General features: G+C 38.0%; 1 protein-coding gene across 4 annotated transcripts in view; it reads right to left on the reverse strand.

Moving 5' to 3' along the window:
* Positions 1 to 20,273, reverse strand: part of GRIA3 (glutamate ionotropic receptor AMPA type subunit 3) — a 151,922-nt gene that overhangs the window by 112,337 nt on the left and 19,312 nt on the right. For all 4 annotated transcript variants that reach the window (XR_014697425.1, XR_014697426.1, XM_084534019.1 and 1 more), the window contains exon 3: positions 4,973 to 5,212. Coding sequence is in view for 2 of the 4 variants with exons in the window: in XM_084534019.1 (XP_084390145.1) it covers positions 4,973 to 5,212 (240 nt within the window). In the remaining 2 variants the exon portion in view is untranslated. The remainder of the gene's footprint in view (positions 1 to 4,972; positions 5,213 to 20,273) is intronic.

Below are 20,273 nucleotides of genomic sequence, written 5' to 3' on the forward strand. Positions count from 1 at the left end.
GAATTCTTTTGCATCTGTCTGCTGGTGGAAGGTGATTAAAAACAGGAGTTGGTTATTCTATGTTACATTTTTCATCACAGCAGAGACTCAATCTGCACAGAAAAGCCATACCAGCACCTGAAATTCCCAAATCCCTGAGAATTCATCAGGTATTAAAGTCTTGCTGGATTCCACAAAAAATAATCTTACCCAAAAACTTCTGCAAAAAATTAAACGTTCTACATAGCAGTATTTTTTCAATGCAACTATTTCACTTCTCCCCTCCCCCCCACAACAACAACAACAAAATCACTCTAATTTGGTGGGAGATATAATGAGACTGGTTCTACAGGCCTCTTCTTTTATCAGCTCAAATCTCTCATTCCCCAGGGAAAGCAGCACAGAAGTGACTTGTCCTTTGATAGCAATAGATAACTAACCTCATTTTGTAAAAGCAGAACTAAACAGAAGAGTTATTCTTTGTCTTCAGCAGCACAGAATCAGACCTCATTGTCATGTACTGAACCCAATTTAAGAAAACGCAATGCCTTATGCATAATCATCAAGAAGCTTACAATTGCAACTTTTTTTCTTTTTCTCTCCTTTTTCTTTTTTGTCTCATTACCTGGCATTTCTTTATGCAACCAGGTACCATAAGGTTTCACAGTGAAGATGAATGGTACAAGTCATACTTTCTGGAAGTAAACTTTCAGCCCTCCTGCATACTTACCCATCAGCTATGCTCAGGTTGTATTTTTGTGTTTCTGTGGCAGTAAGGATTAAAGATATAATTACTTTCAGAAATGAAAGGAGATACTTTGAAATCTTCTTACCACATAACCTAGAGCTTTAGACACACGCTATTGTACCTCACCATTCACTTTGCCAATGTTAACCCATTAAAAAATATTTATTAGACAATGATAATCCTATTTACCAAATACTTTTCTTCCTGATCTTCAGTATCCTTAGATACCCACTGACAAACTGAATGACAACTAAATGACAGAAGAATTTAATACTTCTAAGTCTCTAGAAGTATGTGGTTGCAATACCATAAAGCCTATGTGCCTATTTGTCTGGACTGAGGTCCCACTGTGTAAGTTGTCATTGTACGAACATAAAGAAAGCCCCTTTCCAGCTATACAAGGCTGATGTTTTAGGATGACTACTATGATCCAAAGGAAGAGGGAGAAAACTTGACGCACATTGCAGGAATCACTTGATGCTATTTTGTTTAAATGATCTGCATGACATAAATCAGTGTCTCTGTGCACAGTAGATACGATAAATCAGAATAACTTAGGACAAAATGCCTGTGTTGTGCTGACAAATGGGGAGTGAACAATCTGCACAAAACAGTGTTTCTCTGACAAAAATAACTGAATAACTAAAATGTTAGTTAAGAAACATATGGAAATTTAAATAAACAAAAGCTTCAGTACTGCAATCTAACACACCAATTTTATAATTAAATGAAGAGAAGTGCTTCACACTTTCACACAATATTAAGAAGACTATGAAACCCACAAGCCTACCTCTGCGCACATTTGTACCAGAGTTACTCCGGTCCACCGGCTTCAGCAGAATAATATCTGACTTACAGTAACACAAAGCCAGAGGAGAAACAGACCTGAAGACTGGAAATAAACTTTTTTTTTTTTTTTTTTTGGTGAAATATAATCCTCAGCAGGAGATACAAAAGGTGACTTTCCTGACAAGTGATATCCAAATTCTTAATGGCTTTCTGCATGTAACCCGATCTCATTTCATCCTGACATAATCTTAATTAGTCTTAGTTCTACTGCAGAGATGCCTACTGAGGCAGTTAGCACCATATAATTAATCAGATATTTTGCATGCATCACAGTGACCAACAGTGTCAACTTACTGATTTGAGTTAATACAAACAGAAAACAGCCCTGCCTTTCCCTTTCACATGAACTAAAAGCATGTGGCATGGAATGAACGTATGACTATATCCTCTAAGCACTGCTTAATGTCCTTTCTTCCCTTAGCAATCTTTTCCTAATGCATCATTACTCTCTGCAAAGTATAATTTATTTTTTTTCTGCTGGTACTAGAAGGACATACAATTTGATATTTCTCTTAAATTTCAGTTTCTTCACAGAAGAATAAGTCCAACAGCTGAAATAAGCAATAAGACATAAGTCTTGCTGCTGGAATTCATAAATCTCACACTTTATACTTCTTTCTGTGCACTTTAGCAACAAAGTTCCTGTTTTTAAGAAACTTTATTTTGCACCTGCACATAAATACGCATTTGAGAGCACAATCTGCAACACTCAGTCATCTCATAGCAACAGAAAATAAAGTACTTACAATTATAAACATATATGACACTTACACACTAACTCACCAGATTAAAAGCTTCACCACCTCTCCATATAATTGTAGATCTTAACTTTATTCTATTGTTTGAGATTTATCTTTTGTCTTCATTGCAAAAGCCAAACGTCACAGTATTGTGCCTACTGTCACGGAGGGGGAAACCATATGATTATATTGTTTGACAGCGAAGAAGGAAAAAAGCACTGCTTAAGGAAAGCAGTTTTACAAAGAAGATGATTCTCCATTCTCCTAAGCTTTAATTGAAATAGTTCAGTAAGCTTGATAAAACCACAATAAGGCTTATTCAGTTTTGTATGGCACCTGCAATATGTTGTGGTATTTATCAATAGTAAATGTAATGTTTAATACATTGCAGTGTTTTACTTTAGCAGAACCTTGTAAAACTACTCGCAAGAACAATTTACTCCTTACCTAATATTCAACACAAGAAAGAGCAGTGTAATGTTCTGAAAATTCTCAGATTCTCAGAACAAACCAGTGAGATGACAATAATCTTCCTAGAAAGCCGGCAAAATAACGATAGTTCACTTTAGGAACGGAAAGTGAATTGTTTAACACCTCTCTACAGTGCTTGTGCCCCAAAGCAGTTAAGTATCTAAGACATGAATTATTAAAAATTGGAACAGCTCTAGTGTTTTCGTTTCCAGTGGTATCTCAGCATAAGGAATATATACAGCCTTATTTGCTATCTGATACAAAAAGTCATTCACCATTATTATTGTAGAAGTTCTTGGGATGTTTTTTGTATTTAAAGGCCTATCAAAGAGATCAGTCAGGCTACTGGGATTGCCAAATGTTTCAGGTGTGGTCATTCCTCATTACTGCCATCAAAAGAATATAATGTCTATTTCTCAGCGTCTAATGCTTTGCTCCCTCCTATATGAATCTTCTTAATTTATTTTAATTCTGGAAAAGCACAGCAATTATAGTTCTGATAAAACTGCTACCAGGTTTGTTTTATAACCCAAATAAATGTACAGTAACATAATTAATTGTTCAGTTTTGTTCCTGTTTTAGTGAAGGCAACAATTTTATCAAGCAACAGCAGTGAGCATATATGTAAAGTAAGGAAAGATAAGATGTGGTATCTCAAAACACACACGTATCAGAAACAACTCGAAGACCATCATCAAGCTATGTGTATGTACTGATGCCTCTTCCATCCTGAAGACACAGGTCTTTTACCTTCTAACCCCGAGCTACATGTTATAATCCTAGTCACTTACGCTGTTCTCTAATTCAGATTCCCCATTCTGGTAGACTTAGTCTGAATGCCTGACATAACATATGGTTAGCATAACATGCATGCTAACCACAAATAACATCAAATGACATAAACCTTCCTTACTCAGATAACTGTCATAGTCACAGGAGCTTTCATTTAAAAGTGGACTTAATCACAAAATAAGATGCCTGGATAGTGGTTTTAAAAGGTTTAAAAACTAATGGCACTCTAAGATTTTCCATACTTTCCTACCTGACCTCATAGCTAGTGCTTTTCAAAGTTAGCAATACTTAGCATCTCCAAATCACTCAAAAAATGCTGAGCAAGCATTCAACTTTTATCAGGTACTTTATACATTATTTTGAACATATACTACATTCTTTATTGGGATATCCCTATTAATCTTCAGTGTGAAAAGCTGATCCACTGAAGACTTGATGTTTACCAATATGTAGTAGCCCAGGTCATCAGAAATTTGTCATGGGAGCTGGGAACGAAATCAGAGCTTATCTGGCTCTATCCAGATTCCTTTGAAGGTCTTGGAGTTGTTAATCATAAAATGGGTAAGAAAGACAGCAGTATATCTACCTGATGCAAAAATTGCTATGCAGGTAAAAACTGTAGCTATGCAAAGTCAGTATATTCAGAGCAGCTGGCAACAGCTACTCCTCAGAAACATGCAAGATTCTTCACAGTAAATGGCTTCTGATGCACAGATCTCCCTTTGACAGGATTTGCTACCTTTGATGCATCAATTAGTCAGCAATTGGCTTAAGCATGGAAACACTGGTTTTACCATATTTTCATTTTGTAAAATATATCTCTGGTCACTCTCATCATGAATCTAAATTCATCTCTGAATATCCATGTGACATATCTAGAGCATCTTTTCTCCAGCAGAGCCATAAACCATATTATGCATTATATTCTTAGGCTGTCATTGATGCCTGGACATTTGAATAGTGTATCTTAGCATTGACTGTCTTTGTCCAGTGGCAGGAGAAACACACATTTATGCAAAGTGTTGAGGGATTTGCAATATCACACACAGTGGAAAGTCTTGTTTAACAGCCTTTTTCATAGTGCCGACTTTATTCATTTTGCAAGGACTCAGAAACCCTGGCAAGAGTTGAGCCTGCAGTTCCATTGAAACCATTTATTCCAAATTGAATGCTTACACACCTAACATAAGGTCTTTACAGAAGGGAAGTAATATGACAATACCTTCTTTTCATCTATCCTATAATTTTTGTTCCCTCAGAATAAATTTCTAGGACAATCAGCATTTGCAACCAGCATACAGAAGCAACTTGGGGTGGGCTTCACATAATGATTCTGGTAGTACTTTGTGGCGAGTTATAAAATAGCAAAGGCACTTAAAGCAATGGTGCTTACCCCGTTCAGTGTCATAGAGGTACACAAACTTTTCCCACTTATAATGGGTCAAGAGACTCAAGATGGCTCCTTTTAATGCTGGCCGCATCTGGATGACAAACTGCACGTCTGCATCTGTTGGGAAGCTGGGTGTGACGAAGGAAGTGTGAAGGGCTCCACAAAATGACGTCAGTGTGTTCATTGACATCTGGTCATAGAATCCAAAGATGGCATAAACGCCTCTGGAAAACTGTGAACAGACTAACAGAAACAGACAGATGGGTTAAAATGTGAAATAAAATGAATGCAAACAATTTTTTGAAGTATTTTTGAAGTAAGCCCTCTAAGCAATCCTGAAGTTGTTTTGTATGATGCGGTAGATGGAATGAATTTGTGCGATATTATATACTAATTTCAGTGTAGCTGTGAGTTGTACAAACTTTCTGTCACAATTAAACTGGTCTGAGTATATTTTTAGTTCAAATTGTGGTGCTACATTGTTATAATCCACTAATCTTTCCACATTCCTTAAGAAACAAACACTGGATTACATTGCCTATCTGTAAAATACCTTCCCTCCCTTGAGTAGCACCTTGAGAGCTCTGTTAGCAGCTACACAACAAATGTCAAGTCTGCCTAAATATCAAAACATTAAGATGCAGTTTTCCCCGGCATCCCACTCTGATTCAGATTTGACTCAAAGCAACCTCAGTGTTTCATTTCTTTACAGTCCATCACTCTGAAATCCCTGTAAGAAACCTGGGTTAGGTCTTTTTCAATGAGAAATTATGTTGACTTCTTAATAGAGTACTAAAATGTTCAGAAGCAATTTGGAAGGTGTATGGCTTACCAATATAAAGAATACCTATTGTTGCTTCACGCGACAGACATTGATACTGTTTAACCTGGAGGTTTTTAGTGTTTAACCATGCTGGTGACCTGAGGAACTCATCTAGTGTCAGGACACAAAACTCAGCCAGAGGTGTTTTGTTTCATGTGTACTTATCTGGAGAAAAACTGCATTTCCCAGACTTTATAGAGATCTGAATAATGACCATTTTGGGCAAAAATGAAAGTACTTCAATTTAGAAATGTAGTCAACTTTGTGGAAGTTGCAGGGAGAATGAGTTTTTTGTTGTTCAATTCTGTAGAAACAGAGCAAATTTCTTGTGGCCCTGGGTTCTTCCTGTGGAGAGACTGCATCAGAGACAGTGAAGAAACCTCACGGGTGGGATGCAGGGGTTCAGCTCTATAGTAAGGATGGTGATCACCACACAGATGAAGCACACTACAGCACAGCAGCACTTTACATCAAAACCTTTCTGCACTGGGATAAGCAGGTCCCATTTGTAATGAAAAACAAGTTTCCAAGAAAAATGGCCACTAAGCATCAACAATTCCACTTGTCAAGAGCTGGATTTTGCACCAATTTCCAACTAGCCCCATTAACCACTTTTGCCAAAACACTGTGTACTTTGCAGAAAGCAAGGGGAAGTTGTTACTGGTAAAGTAGACATGACTTCTACACAGAAATATACAGCATAGTTACTTCTGCAAGTACCATCATGAAACATTTCCTACCATAAATGCTATTCAGAATCACCAAAGCCTGTTAAAGTAATTTTGAAAAGGTTTCACCACTGTATTAGCTCATTGGAACATCATAATGGAAAACACCTCAAATTGGTACTCAGTTGTGAAAATTTCATTTTCTTCCTGGAGGTCCAGATGCAAAAATAGGAAGGTTATTAAAGAACTTATTTAAGTGTTTAAGACATTGTAAAAGGACATGACCAGAAGTGGATACCAGCAGCAAATAACAACTGGCATATAGAAAATAGATGCAGATAGGGCATGGAGAGGGAATAAGAAATACTGATTTCTGAAAGAAAAGTTTGAAGAAGTTCTCAACCACAGTAGAGAAAAGATATAAAAGAAGCTATAATACAGCTAGAATGTATTCCCAGAGGCATGACCAAGGAATTAAATACACAGATTCAAAAAGCATTTTGTTAAACCATATACCAGCAGAATATAAAGTAGAAAAGCTACCATAAAGATTATCCACTGAAATAATAAAAAAAAAAAAACAACACTAACTTACAGGCTAAAAAAAGAAAAAAAGAGAAAAATAAGGACTACTTTAGAAAGGCTAGCAGTCTCCAAATCATTTCAATGACATAAAAACTCTCTAATTCCATGAGAATAATCACTGAAGTGGCTAGCAAGAGCTGAGTGTCCTCACAGACACTGAGTCAGTACCTTACAGATTAGACTTCTTTTATGTATTTATTAATGGCCTAGTTTACCAGCTTTTATGCAGATTCTTACTGTGGAGAAAGAAGAAAAGAGTAAGTCAGTGTATTCCAGGAAATATCCCAACAAGGGGCATCCCAGTGCAGGTGAGAGGAGAGGATCACCAACAATATCTTCCAACAAGCATAGACTCCTGACCAGTATTATATTCTGATTCAGGTTTGTATTCACTGCAGATCTTTAACATTTTACAGGCTATCTATCTTGTATTAGTTTTGAATATCTTCATCTCTTAAGCTCCTATGCTTCTTTCTTTATACCTTATTTCTTCTTGACTATCTAATCTGCATGCACTGTAGTGTGCCAATGCAATTTTACTGGCCCATTTAAAAGGCAAATAAACCTTTGTTTTTATAAGGGGAAGATAAAAGATCAATTATCTTGGTCCTCAATGTTCACCTGCATTTTTGAACTCACAATTTTGCTATGACTTTGTAGCATTATATCTTTTGTTTACTCTGTGACCCAATCTCATGTGGTCAGATCAACATGCTGAACATCCACAAAGCTATGGCCATACTGCTCCTTGGTTTCCAAAAACCAAACACATCATTACACTTATTTTAATTACATTACCATTCTAACACCATGAATCTGTAAACAAAAATTAAAAAAGAAAATAAAACTTAATTTTAGGTAAATTTAGTTTTAGGTAACTAAACCTTAGCGTCAAGCTCTTTATATAAACTATCTTCTATTGACAACAGGACAATCCTCATTTTAGAGTAAGAATTATGGTATTTTTCCTTAATTCATCACAGTTGATTTATGTTCATTTTTCCCTCCTAAAAAAATGCAGACGGTCAAACACATATTTTGGCGATTAAAGAAATGATTTGGACAAATCCTGGTGTAACCATTCATTCCATAAAAACAGTAATTTTATTTTTTTTTTTCTGAGATATATCTTTAAGATACTGTTCTTAATCACAGCTCTTTTTTTTGATACTGTTTCCAAGGACAGCACACAACCAAGTTTCTTTATTGCCTGATCCGAAAAAATTGTAACCTGCGTAAGTAAGGGAGAAAGGTCCCAAGTAGCTTTTATTCTAACGGTGGACCCTTTTTGGTCCTAATGGTGGACCATAATAAGCCATTATTTTGGCATTAGATGCAAGACAGATACAACTTTTTAAATGGAGACGTAACTCTGGGCTTGTCCTCAGAGTAAGTTAGCTGCCACATGGTATTTTTTTCAGCAGAGGCAGGGGTGTATGACAGAAGCCTGGGAATTCTCAAGCATGTAAAGAGAAGATAAGGAACTTCCAGGTCATGAGGGATTGAATTGTTTTTTGCCAAGGAAAGGAAACACTCTGAGCCATAATGATCACTTTATTTTTTTTAAATAACAGTGATTTATTAAAATAATAATAAAACAACAAAACCCACAAACAATGATAAAACACACACAAGAACAACAAAAGCAAAACACAAACCAAACCAAAAACAATTAAATAAAAATCCTTGCTTCTCTATGGAATAGCAGCTGAACCTTCCTAAACCTCTGTGTAACTCATTGAACCCCTGACTTCGGTTGTTTTACTAGCAGTTCCATCCTTTCTTCAGTCAAATCAACCCTGCCACAGAAATTTAACCAGATTAAGACTAACCAGATGTGATTTTTTTCACTCAGTCCCCAGGAATGCTCCAGGCCAGAATCTCAAAAGATGCCCCATCTCATACAAGTTATTAGATGATTTGTATCTTCTTTAAATTTATTTTTTGCTTTCTATCTGTATTTATTTTTTCTACCTTTTAGTGACCGTGAATATCGCTGACACAGCAATGTTGTATAGGCTCTGACATCCCTACTATCTGTTGCCTGCAAGCTAATGTCAAATTTTCTCTGACACCTATTATTTTATTTATTTATTTCTAATTCCAGTTCTTACTATAAAAAACTGAAACATTACTAGGGACATTTACAAGAAGGTTTGGATTTTGCTTGTTTAGAGAAAAGACACATAAAGCCAACAAAAGAAATACATGTATGTTAATGGATGGAGCTTAATATGCTACTTCCACCAGATGATGTCTTTGACAATGGACTTTATGTTACACAGGATCCTCGTAATTGTCACATTTCTGACCATGGGAGCAGGAGCCTGGAAGTTTTGTAGTCAGGGGCTGGAGGTTACAGTATTTTAGACATTATTCCCTCTTCATCACTGTTTACATGGACAAGTAATTTCCATTTTGTTCACATCAATATCTTGTAAAATGGGTCTGACATAATTAACCTATATCAAAGGGGCACTGTAAGGTCTGCTGTCTTGATAATTAAGCAGTTCTTTGGGCTGAAACTCTCTGCAGGAGTACAATGACAACTGACATTTTTGTGTGTTGCTCATACCATTTCCTCAGTTTTGTGCTGTGCATTTCCCTCAGCTGTGAAATAATTTTATTCCCTCCACTTTCCTCTGCCAACTGTCTTGGATTCCACACAATTCTCACTGACATCCTCTGCCAATGGACTAAGGGGACTACTTTATATTGGAATAATACACAGTGTATCCTGGCTATTTTCTATTTAGAGTCTCCATCTTATGACTTCCTTGCTATAACAATATGAGAGTTATCATTAATTCCACTTCACACAGCTCTTAGAGAGACTGACAATGCCTCTACTTCTTCCTTTCCCTTTCATTTTAATACCCTGAATGAATAAGCACCCTCTCTCTATTTTGAGCCCCAAGGAGATCAGCACAGCAGTGCCCACGAATGCAGAAGGATCTACTTTAGGATGCTCCAGGCAATCAGACTTGAGAACTTGCTTTAAAGACAAAGTCACTGTATTTAAAATGAAAATTAAAATGAAATACAATTATCTGTTGCCAATAAAATCAGTTTTCACATTTAAATTCTTAAGACTCTGAACTCTGTCAAGAAGAAAAGATGCCATGAATTGTTTAAAACTCAGCTGAAAAAAAAGAAGCATTTATGAAAACATCCATTTCTGAGATAGTTAGCAGTGAATATTCATGGAGCTGGGAGTGAATCAATGAAGTTACAGCTGAGAATTGGATCCAAATCCTCCTGAGATATTGATCATAACATCAGTTCTCATTCTACTTAATAAAGAATGTGCCATTACAAATAAAAAATGCTCTGCAAAAACAAAGAAACCTCACAGCAGAAAGCAAAACAAAATTATAATTTACTATTGTTACTTCATTTATGGCAACAAACATTTTTCTCAGTGGTATCACTGAAGTTTGTTTTATCTTGTTCTTTTCATAAAACACTGCTCAACTTGCTCTGTCTAGTTCCTTCTTCACACAAAGACACTTCCTTTGGTTTGTACTTCTTTTTAGAAGAGCCAATAAGATAAAAACAGCATATTCAGGCACTGGGTGAAGAGGGAGTGAAGGACTTACTAAATTGCAAATGAAAGGCATAAGGATTAATCAATTTATATTTTACAAGCCCTTTACTAGAAAGCAATCTAAAATGAATGTCCAGATACAAGCACCCCCAAATACTCTCTGGTCAAGATCACTTTTGTCATCCCATCACAACCCCATTACACACTATTAGGTAACAGCCTTTATTTATTATCCACTTTTCATGATTGCTTTGATCACAATCACACCTCCTGGGTGCTGGGTGCTGTACAAATACATTTACATAACCTTGGTGTCTTTCAGTATGCCTATTAATTTATGACCTACATGACTCCACTCATTAAATTTTATGCATTTTGGCCTTTATATATCCTACTATAGCCAAATAAAACTAACAATGTACATGAATTTGCTGCATGCTGGATCTCCTCTTCACACTGATTGAAACATTCGTATGAATTTTACGAGTGTATGAAAAATACCAGTTTGCAACAATAAAAACAGGCCACTTAGGCTATAACAGTGCTAGTAAGAGCACTAATAGTGCTGATTCTCATGCACACCATGATGGCAAGAGGTGCCAGTTGAGCCTCGCACGACTGCTCTTAAGAAAGAAATGTGTATCTAAGGTCAAATCCTTCTGGACACAAAGGCTGATGAAAGGCCTACTTTCAGAAAGCACTCAGAAGCAAGTTCATTTAGGTCTGATGTACTTCGGCCATTAGCATAATTTTACTCAGGTAGAGGTAAACCCTGACCCCCTCTATCCTAAACTGCCAAACTGATGTATATGCAAATAAAATATTGGTAATTAAAAAAACAGCTAGCATACTAGTAGGTCAAGGGAGGTGATTGTCCCGCTCTACTCTGCGCTGGTGCGGCCTCACCTTGAGTACTGTGTGCAGTTCTGGGCACCACAGTATAAAAAGGACATGAAACTGCTGGAAAGCGTCCAGAGGAGGGTTACGAAGATGGTGAAAGGCCTGGAGGGGAAGACGTACGAGGAACGGCTGAGGTCACTGGGCCTGTTCAGCCTGGAGAAGAGGAAGCTGAGGGGAGACCTCATCACAGTCTACAACTTCCTCGTAAGGGGGTGTCGAGAGGCAGGAGACCTTTTCTCCATTAACACCAGTGACAGGACCCGCAGGAACGGGGTTAATCTGAGGCAGGGGAAATTTAGGCTGGACGTCAGGAGGGGGTTCTTCACAGAGAGGGTGGTTGCACACTGGAACAGGCTCCCCAGGGAAGTGGTCACTGCACCGACCCTGTCTGAATTTAAGAAGAGATTGGACTGTGAACTTAGGCACATGGTCTGAACTTTTGGGTAGACCTGTGCGGTGTCAAGAGTTGGACTTGATGATCCTTAAGGGTCCCTTCCAACTCAGGATATTCTATGATTCTATGATACTTTAAATGTCATTAACAATGACATCTGTGAGCACCAAATGGTAAGATGGACAGAAAGTCACACTAAACACCACTTTGACTTTCCTGAGAAAGATGTGCTTAGCTTTGTAAAAGGTATTCTTCTATTCAGAGAATATACACAGATGACCTGAGTGGCTTAGGACATGCAATGAACTTTTGCTGCTATTACCTATACGCTTACTGTTTGGCTCCCATGCTGCTTCCAAGACTAAGATTATGTAGAATCTGAGCCATTACACAACTTCTGCTTTCAGGTTACTGGCCACAAAGCTAAAAAACAAAACAAAACTTATGTAGCACCTTGATTAAACTCAAGCACAGAATGAATATCTTGTCTTGCAAACCTACTAAATTATCATAAATGTTTCATTTTTTCTTAAAGAAAAAGAAAAAAAACACACGATATTCAGAATATCCATGTTTACAACACATTTCTGATGGTGGAAGAAACACGGGAGTCAACTCATCCAGTGTGCAGGAAAAGTGTCAGCCCTTTATCAGTAGGTCCAATTCCGAAAACACTGTTTAACCAGAATCAATACTACACACTGATCTTTTAAAACTCCCAGGATCCAGAGCTGTATGAGAATATATCTTTTGAAAGAATATTAAACAGATTAGCATGGCTCAGTTTGAAGGATAATCTATTGGAGCTTGAGGGAACCATAATAGGTGGTTTAAAGCTTAAAATGGATTAAAGGTGCCATACAAATCAACCAACTTCTTGGAGCATGATTTAAAAAAATGTATTAAGTTTTCGAGGACTATACTTAAATATGTGCTAATCAGAATACTACATTATCTTGCTTGTACCTTTACAAGATGGAGTTCAAACTCTCAGATCAGCCACTGCAACATTACAGATATATTTTTTATTTTTAAACACATTTAAATGGATGGTACTCATAGAATCACAGAATCATAGAACGGCTTGGGTTGGAAAGGACCTTAAATACCATCTTGTTCCATCTTCCTGCCATGGGCGGGGATGCCGCTCACTAGATCAAGTGGCCCAGAGCATCATCCAACCAGCTCTTGAACACCTCCAGGGATGAGGCATCCACAACTTCTCTGGGCAGCCTGTTCCAGTACTATACTCTAATGTTAACAGTCCCCTTTCCATCCCAATCCCACCACCTCCACAAGCTGCTCACAAGGTTTCCTTTAAGTTTTGAAGGGGAAGACATCAATTACGTACCATGCAGTTTAAAATAAAAGGCTTTTAGAAATGTTTTGTAACACTGCTGCAAAGCTCAGATATAAATGCTGTGGGTTTGTTATTCATGAGCTCTTCCCCTTACTGCCCATGTTGGTTCTGACACCAACAGAAGTATTAGGAGGAGGCGCAGCAAGAGGTTTCTCTTTCTAAGTGGTTAAACTCACTGCTGGAGAGAAATGGAAAGGCACTGGGTATCTGCATGACTTTCAAATATGCAGTATTTGATGAAGAGATGTTTCTGCTCAGTTTCTCCAGGACAACCGTGCCTTGCCAACAACAGCACTATGCGCAAAGCCAACACTGTTCCTGATAGCCAGCTTTATGTCCCTGGATGTTTATAGTTTGGGCACTGGCCTTAACTTCAAGGAGAGTTACAGCCTTACCATATGGATATAAAGCAGTTCACCGAGCTTTTGCCTTTTGAGAAAACCACACTCTCCATTCTCACTGAAATGTAGAAGATAAGCTAATACCTGTGGGAGGGAGTCAGAGGACCTACCAGTTTTCCCCAGGACAGTCTAAATATATTCACAGTAAACAATGGTAACTTGTGTCTTTCACTTCTTAAACTCCATCTCATGCATCATGACCATTCCCTGCAGAAACATGGACAGTGTGCACACGACGCTAGTACATACCATGCACTCGAGTTAAATAACTGTTTTCTATTTGTTTTACCATTTAAGATTCTTTTTATTTTACATTAGTATGTTACACCAGTCTAATTACTTTGGATTGTAACTATTTCTAGTATTTTCTGAAGCAATTTTTCTAAGAATGTTGGTGAGAGGAAAAACATGAAAAAAATTGTTTCAAAAGTCATTCAGTTATAAAACACCCAGAAATTTAGCAGCAATTTACTTATAAACAGCCAATATACTCTACTAATATGCATATTCTAATAAACACATAGTAACATTTGATAGTTCAACATAAAATCATGAATGTTTCTATAATTTTTTTCGAAGTAACAAGAGTTCTGCAAGACATTAAGCACAGTGCTTTGGAAGAAAAAGACATGCCATAAAAAGCATTTTTAATGTGAATTCCACATAATCTGGTAGACCAGGGAATATCCTAGTCATCATTTATCATCATCATTTTCAGACATGATATGTATCATATATATCTCATCAATACTTTACACAGCAGGCAAGAAAGAAGCAAGCATTTTGTGGCATGAAGGAAAAAACCAAAACACACACCTATCAAGAAATGGCAGCATTTTGCAGACTGGGGGTGTTACGCTGAACATTAAACTGAACACCACAAAGTACCAATAGTTAAAGGCAATCAGATCTGCAAATCAGTGGCCAGATAGCTACAGCACTTTGATATTCTAAAGGGATTTCTTACTCATTTTATTGGAACATCCCAGCACAGAGGGAGTAGAAAGACAGAGACATATTATTAAATGTATGCTTGTTCAGCAGATCCTCCTCTATGTGATTTGAGAAGTTGACTTCATTCTGGGCCACTGTGGTGAAAGGCAATATATCAAAACAAGACTCTGGCAGCATGATGAAAGATGAGCTGAGTCTGCTGAGGTGGTGCCACTTATAGGCCTGTGGGGATATATTATGGAATATGAGATAGAAGAGACAAAACAGAAAACACACCTGGAATCAATGAACTGGGGAAAATTCACCATGAGGTAAAGGCCAGGATTAAGGCTGTCCAAGGGGAAAGGGGATGTGACTGCCAGCACAGCAGCTGTGCAGCCTCCAGCTCTGGACAGTTTCCAGTTGGCTCTATGGATGCTGAACATGGTACTGGCTGACTGACAGCACACTTTACCCAAAGCAACAGCCCCTAATACCTTCTTGAAGGCTCTGCAATACTATTCCAGCAAGCACTGTCTCTATATGTGCATCTTGGATGAATGGGTTAGATTTCAGGTTACTGTATTTCCTCCTGCTGTTTACTCAAGCTTCATGGGGCTAAGCAATTCTCACCTGCTCCTCGTGTCCTTCAGTTGTCAGCTTACTGGTCTGAGAGACTTCACATCAGCTAACGCAAAAAAGGGGAAAGAACTGTGAAAACCTGGCTTCTGCAGCCAGGAAAATCATTTGAAGATGCTCCTTAGGGAGCAGTCCAAGTCCAGTCCAAGTCCCCACCACTGGAAAATGTCCCAACAACTTCAGCGAGCAGTGGACTAGCACTGTGAGGCCCATTCAGTACACTGAAAGAGCAAACTACAGGACCACAAAAACTAAATCCCAACATCCCCTAAAAAATTAAAAACACCTCCACTTCCCCCATTTTATTATATTCTATATCACATCTATCTGCCTTGCTGTCTAAAGAGGCTTTGTTACCAGCCCCCTGGATCTTCATGATCACATCTGACAATAATTCACAGATCAGTACCCTCAGCTAAGTCAGTGCCTTATTTACAGGGAACAACAAGAATATTATTGTGTAAATTATGCATAACCACTATTTATCAAGCTGGGTTAATTGGCACATAACAAAAGAGTTGTCTGGTGTACAGCTGAATAATGTGAAAGCCAAAATTGATAGAAATGATACAGCAAAAGCCTGATTGTGAAAGAAAAGTCACATTGCCACGTGTTAATTCTTAATCGAGTTCTACCCTTTCAGAGAAGGAGAAAGTGGCCAAGTGAGACAACAGACCATGTTTGAAATTATTTGTTAATCTTGGAGGGTTTGGACAGATTGCTGTAGCTTTAAATACTGATTCCCTGCTGTCAGCCAGCAGCATAGTAAAATGCTAACCTGGTGCAACTCCACTGCTTTACTGTGGTCAGGAGTGGGAATCCTCCTATCTTCTCTTGACAAAGAGCAACATGACTCGTACCAAAGCCAGACTAGAAGCCCTTTTGTCCTACTCAGGAGGTCGCAGAAGTCCTCATCAGAAATCTAGTGTTTTATGAGACACTAGGATGGGGCAGCACTTGAATTTCTGCAGAACTGCCAACAGCTGAAGAACTTCAGCCTGGTCAAACTTACTCTGCACGCACAGAGCTGCTTCACTGATAGCAGCAAGATTTTGCTAAGTATCCTGGATCCCAAAGCTGTGTGCATGAATGGCACATACCTAAGTGTTTCTGTGAAGAGGCACACACTGAAGTATGCGCACAAGACTGAGTGGGAGCTGTGGACCCAAGAGGTAGGGTTCAACTGGTAAGAGGTCCCCCTTCAGTACTGTATTGCAGTCTAGCTGTATTAGGGGTATTTGCATGATTTAGTCGATTTACATCATGGCTTTTCCAGGTTTGACTAGTCTCTTCTCTACAGTCACCTACTAAAATCTCTGCTAGCAGAAATGCACCTGCCAATCTGTGTCTTCAAAGAACTGCCCTTTCTCCCACCTCTCTATCTCCAACTTTTTTGTAGAGTTAACATCAGTGGGATACAGTAACTGTTTTGTATCCACATATTCCTAACCAAGAGGCTTCCAAAGCCTGAAGTACTGATGCCCCCTTATATAAAGTCTAAAGTAGCTCAAAGAGAAATTTGAGTTGTTGTTTGCAAACAACATCTGCAGTACCTGGCAGTTCTTTTGACTGAAAACAGAGAATGTGTGTGCTGCGTATTTGTTGTTTCAAATGTACAGCTAACCAATCTGCTCACTGCAAACTTAGTGTTTTCACATTCTGAGCTCCTTTGTACATGACCAGATTTAATCATGTGTACTGTATTTCAAACATAGGCCAGCTTCTGTATAACATTTTTTTGCATGTGTATAAAATATACATTCAAGCAACTTTGTTGCTATTGAAATAAGTATTTTTTTCAACTCTTCAATCATCTATATCAGACCTACTTTCCAACTCATTCCTCAGCCCTCTTGGTTCACAGAGGTGCTCCATCCTCATGGATGCATCAGTAACCTTACTCTAAATCCCTTTGTGATTGCAGCATTTATTAGAAGTATCTAAAAAGTGCTCTTCTCTGGCTTTTCACAACAATCACTAAATCTGATAATACCTTTCTTGTATTAGTAACATCAACAAATTCCAACAATCCCGCAAAAACACTGTAAACCCAGTAGAGAGAGGAAAACTGAAAAGTCCAAAACAGCAAAGAAATCTCAATGCTATTCAAGTCTTTTCTGGTCATGGAACAAAGACACTAATCCTTATGGCAGAAAACAAGTATTAATTTCAAAAGAGCTGTGGATGCCTCCCTCAATAAGCCACTGCAGTGGATTTTCCACAGCACTCAATCACTCCTTGTGGCACCATAAGGAAATTGCCCCGTTAGGGGGTATTGCTCAGCCGAGGAACGTGCAGATGAATCTCACCAGTGTCTCCAACACAACTGTGCAAATCCAGCAATACCCAGATCAGTTCAGCACTTTGGGAAATGGCACGAAAATAGCAGCGTGTACCTCTAAGACAGTAGTTCCTATAGCCAATCTACCACCACCAAACAGTTTAACTATAGTAGTTTGGATGACAGATGACAATAAACTTCCCTGTCTTAAGAAAAGTTCTTGCATGATGGTAGAGTTGTTGATGTGTGGCAAGCTGTAGGATGAATTCTTTATAGCAGGCAATCGCCACCTTGAAGGCTTGTCCCTGTTGCTGGTTATCCTTTGTCTGCAGCACCACCTGTGTCATTGAATAAAACTGTGCAAAGGATGGGAGCGATCTTACCAAGAGATAAACTGGGGAGAAACACTGCCAGTTCTGGGTGCCATAGACTGGTTCTGTAGGTAGGGAAGCTCTCATTCCCAGCTGGCACAGGCATAACCATTGGAGGAACTGTATCAAGAACTCAGTGAAAATGTACCCCTGTCCTACCAAATATAAATGCATTACATTAATTAACAATATCTTCCAGGTCTTAGAGATAAATGACTCCCAGTTTTAACTTGCAAATCAGTGCCAATTGCATTTTAAAATTAGAATAAATATTTTTCTTTTGTTAAAACAAGTATAACAGTCATCAAGGGAAGCATTCACATCATCCAACAAAAAGCAGCTCATCACAAACATAGCCTAAAACAGGAGATTTCTCTCTTTCTTTCTCCCCAAACATATATACACCTGACGTAATTCTATACTGCTTATCAAAACAGCAGACAACAGGAAGTACTATGAGAATGTCTTTGTATTTGCTTAAACTAATACACAGTGTGAAGGCACTGCTAGGCTATTGTTACTGAATTTTCCTAGTCTGATTTTCAAGCAGATCGATGGTGTCAATTCTTTTAAAGCAGCCCATCGACAGATTACTTTTGGACTTTAAAAATTTTGTAGGCCTTGGAATAGATTTATTTGGTGAACTCAGGTAGTATAGCTTCTCAGATAGATTAATAGACTAAGTGAAGTGACTCTCCAGACTATAATAGAAGGCACAAGAGACTCCATTTTCCCAGAAACGTCAGTTATAGGCACAGAAGACTTGTTTGTACTCTGATTGTCTCTGTATATTTTTCATTTACATGAGCTAATCCAGGCCCTCCTTCCCACTGGCAATGTTATCAGCAAGACAATACCTTCCTATAACAAAAATAGTACAGAAACTTGCATGAGGAAAATTAATTTGATAACAACAGAATGACATTCTTACAATGATCTAATACATTGAAGACACAAAGATTCAAATCCTCCAGTAGAGTAGCACAGAAAGGACTGATGTATTCATCAGCCCCTCCAAGCTTCCCGAAGAAGCCCAGACATTGTTTCTTACCTCCTGGTCTACAGAGCTCACCTATAACAGAAAAATGGGCATCAAGTCTCTCTGTTACTCCGTTCTTTGTCTTTGGGGCTAAATTCTCTGTTGATCTGCGGTAAGTAATCATGAATTATTTAAAAATATTCCAGATTTGTTTATAATCTTCCTTATCATAGCAATACACTTGTAACTTCCTTTCTGGTTATCAGAATGGTTTTGAACCCTGAAATTACTGTATGGATGTATGGCAAGTTACTGACCTTTGTAAGTTTTCCACTAAACTAGGAAAAATTTACAAAAACTTGCAGAAGTGCAAACACAGCTAGGTTGTCAATGGTTGTAATTAAACACAGCCAATCCAGTATTTCAAAAAGTTGTGTGGCCTACAGAATCTCAATCAAACCAAATGTTGAGCTCCAAGGACAGAAAATGCCAATATTTTGTAAGCATCAAAAGCATTAAAAAACAACAACACATGCACAAAACAACCCTGCCTGACTCTCCCTTTTTCTATAGCTCAATGCAACTGGTCCTAAATGAAATCCCATTTAATCCGTCCTGCAAAGGAAAGCAACCAGGATTTGAGTTACTGTATTGGAAGTGCTTATTGTTCAAGTAGTAAATTCGTGCTATTCCAGCTTCTTTTTCTCATCCTCTTTAATGTATTTGTTCCATCCTTGATTGGTTACAAAGTCGTTTTTTAAGGATTATTTTCAAGGTAGTTTTCTGTATTCAACCCAGATCTCTCAAGAATTTTTATGGATTTAACAGCATGCTTTTATAAACAGATCTTCCTCTCTTCCTTGCTACTGTATAAAAATGGAGGCAAAAAGTGATAGAACTAACACAGAGATGCAATCCTGCAACATCAGAGATTTCTGCTACATGTGCAAATAAATTAGAAAATAAAAAAGGAAGAAATTATTTGCAAAAAAATCTTTAATCGTTTCAAAGTTTATGTGTTCTACATGGCTTCAGGTAGTGGCCAGCTGACAGGAGCTTCCTCTTTAGAGGAGTCAGAAATACTCTTAATCTATCCTCTTATTTTGTTATGGGAACTATATGGAACTACAGGAACAGAAAGTGAGATTGCCAGAAGCAGAATAATTCACTAGCCATGAATATATGGATATAAACTACATATTAGTGCAAAATGGAATGAGTGTGAATTACTTTCTGGTTTTCGGAAAGAAAGCTTCCCTTCCAGAAAATCTACTCATGATGCAACAAAAATTTTTCAAACCAGCACCAGCAAAAACACTAAGGTTGTGCCCTAGCGGGGAGCATTTAACAAATTTCACATCTTTGAAAGAAGTGCAACATAACTCTTGATGCTGGATCCTCTTCTAAGCTGTGGCTTCCATTT

This window comes from Aythya ferina (assembly GCF_964211825.1).
Source record: "Aythya ferina genome assembly, chromosome: 13".
NCBI lineage: Eukaryota > Metazoa > Chordata > Aves > Anseriformes > Anatidae > Aythya > Aythya ferina.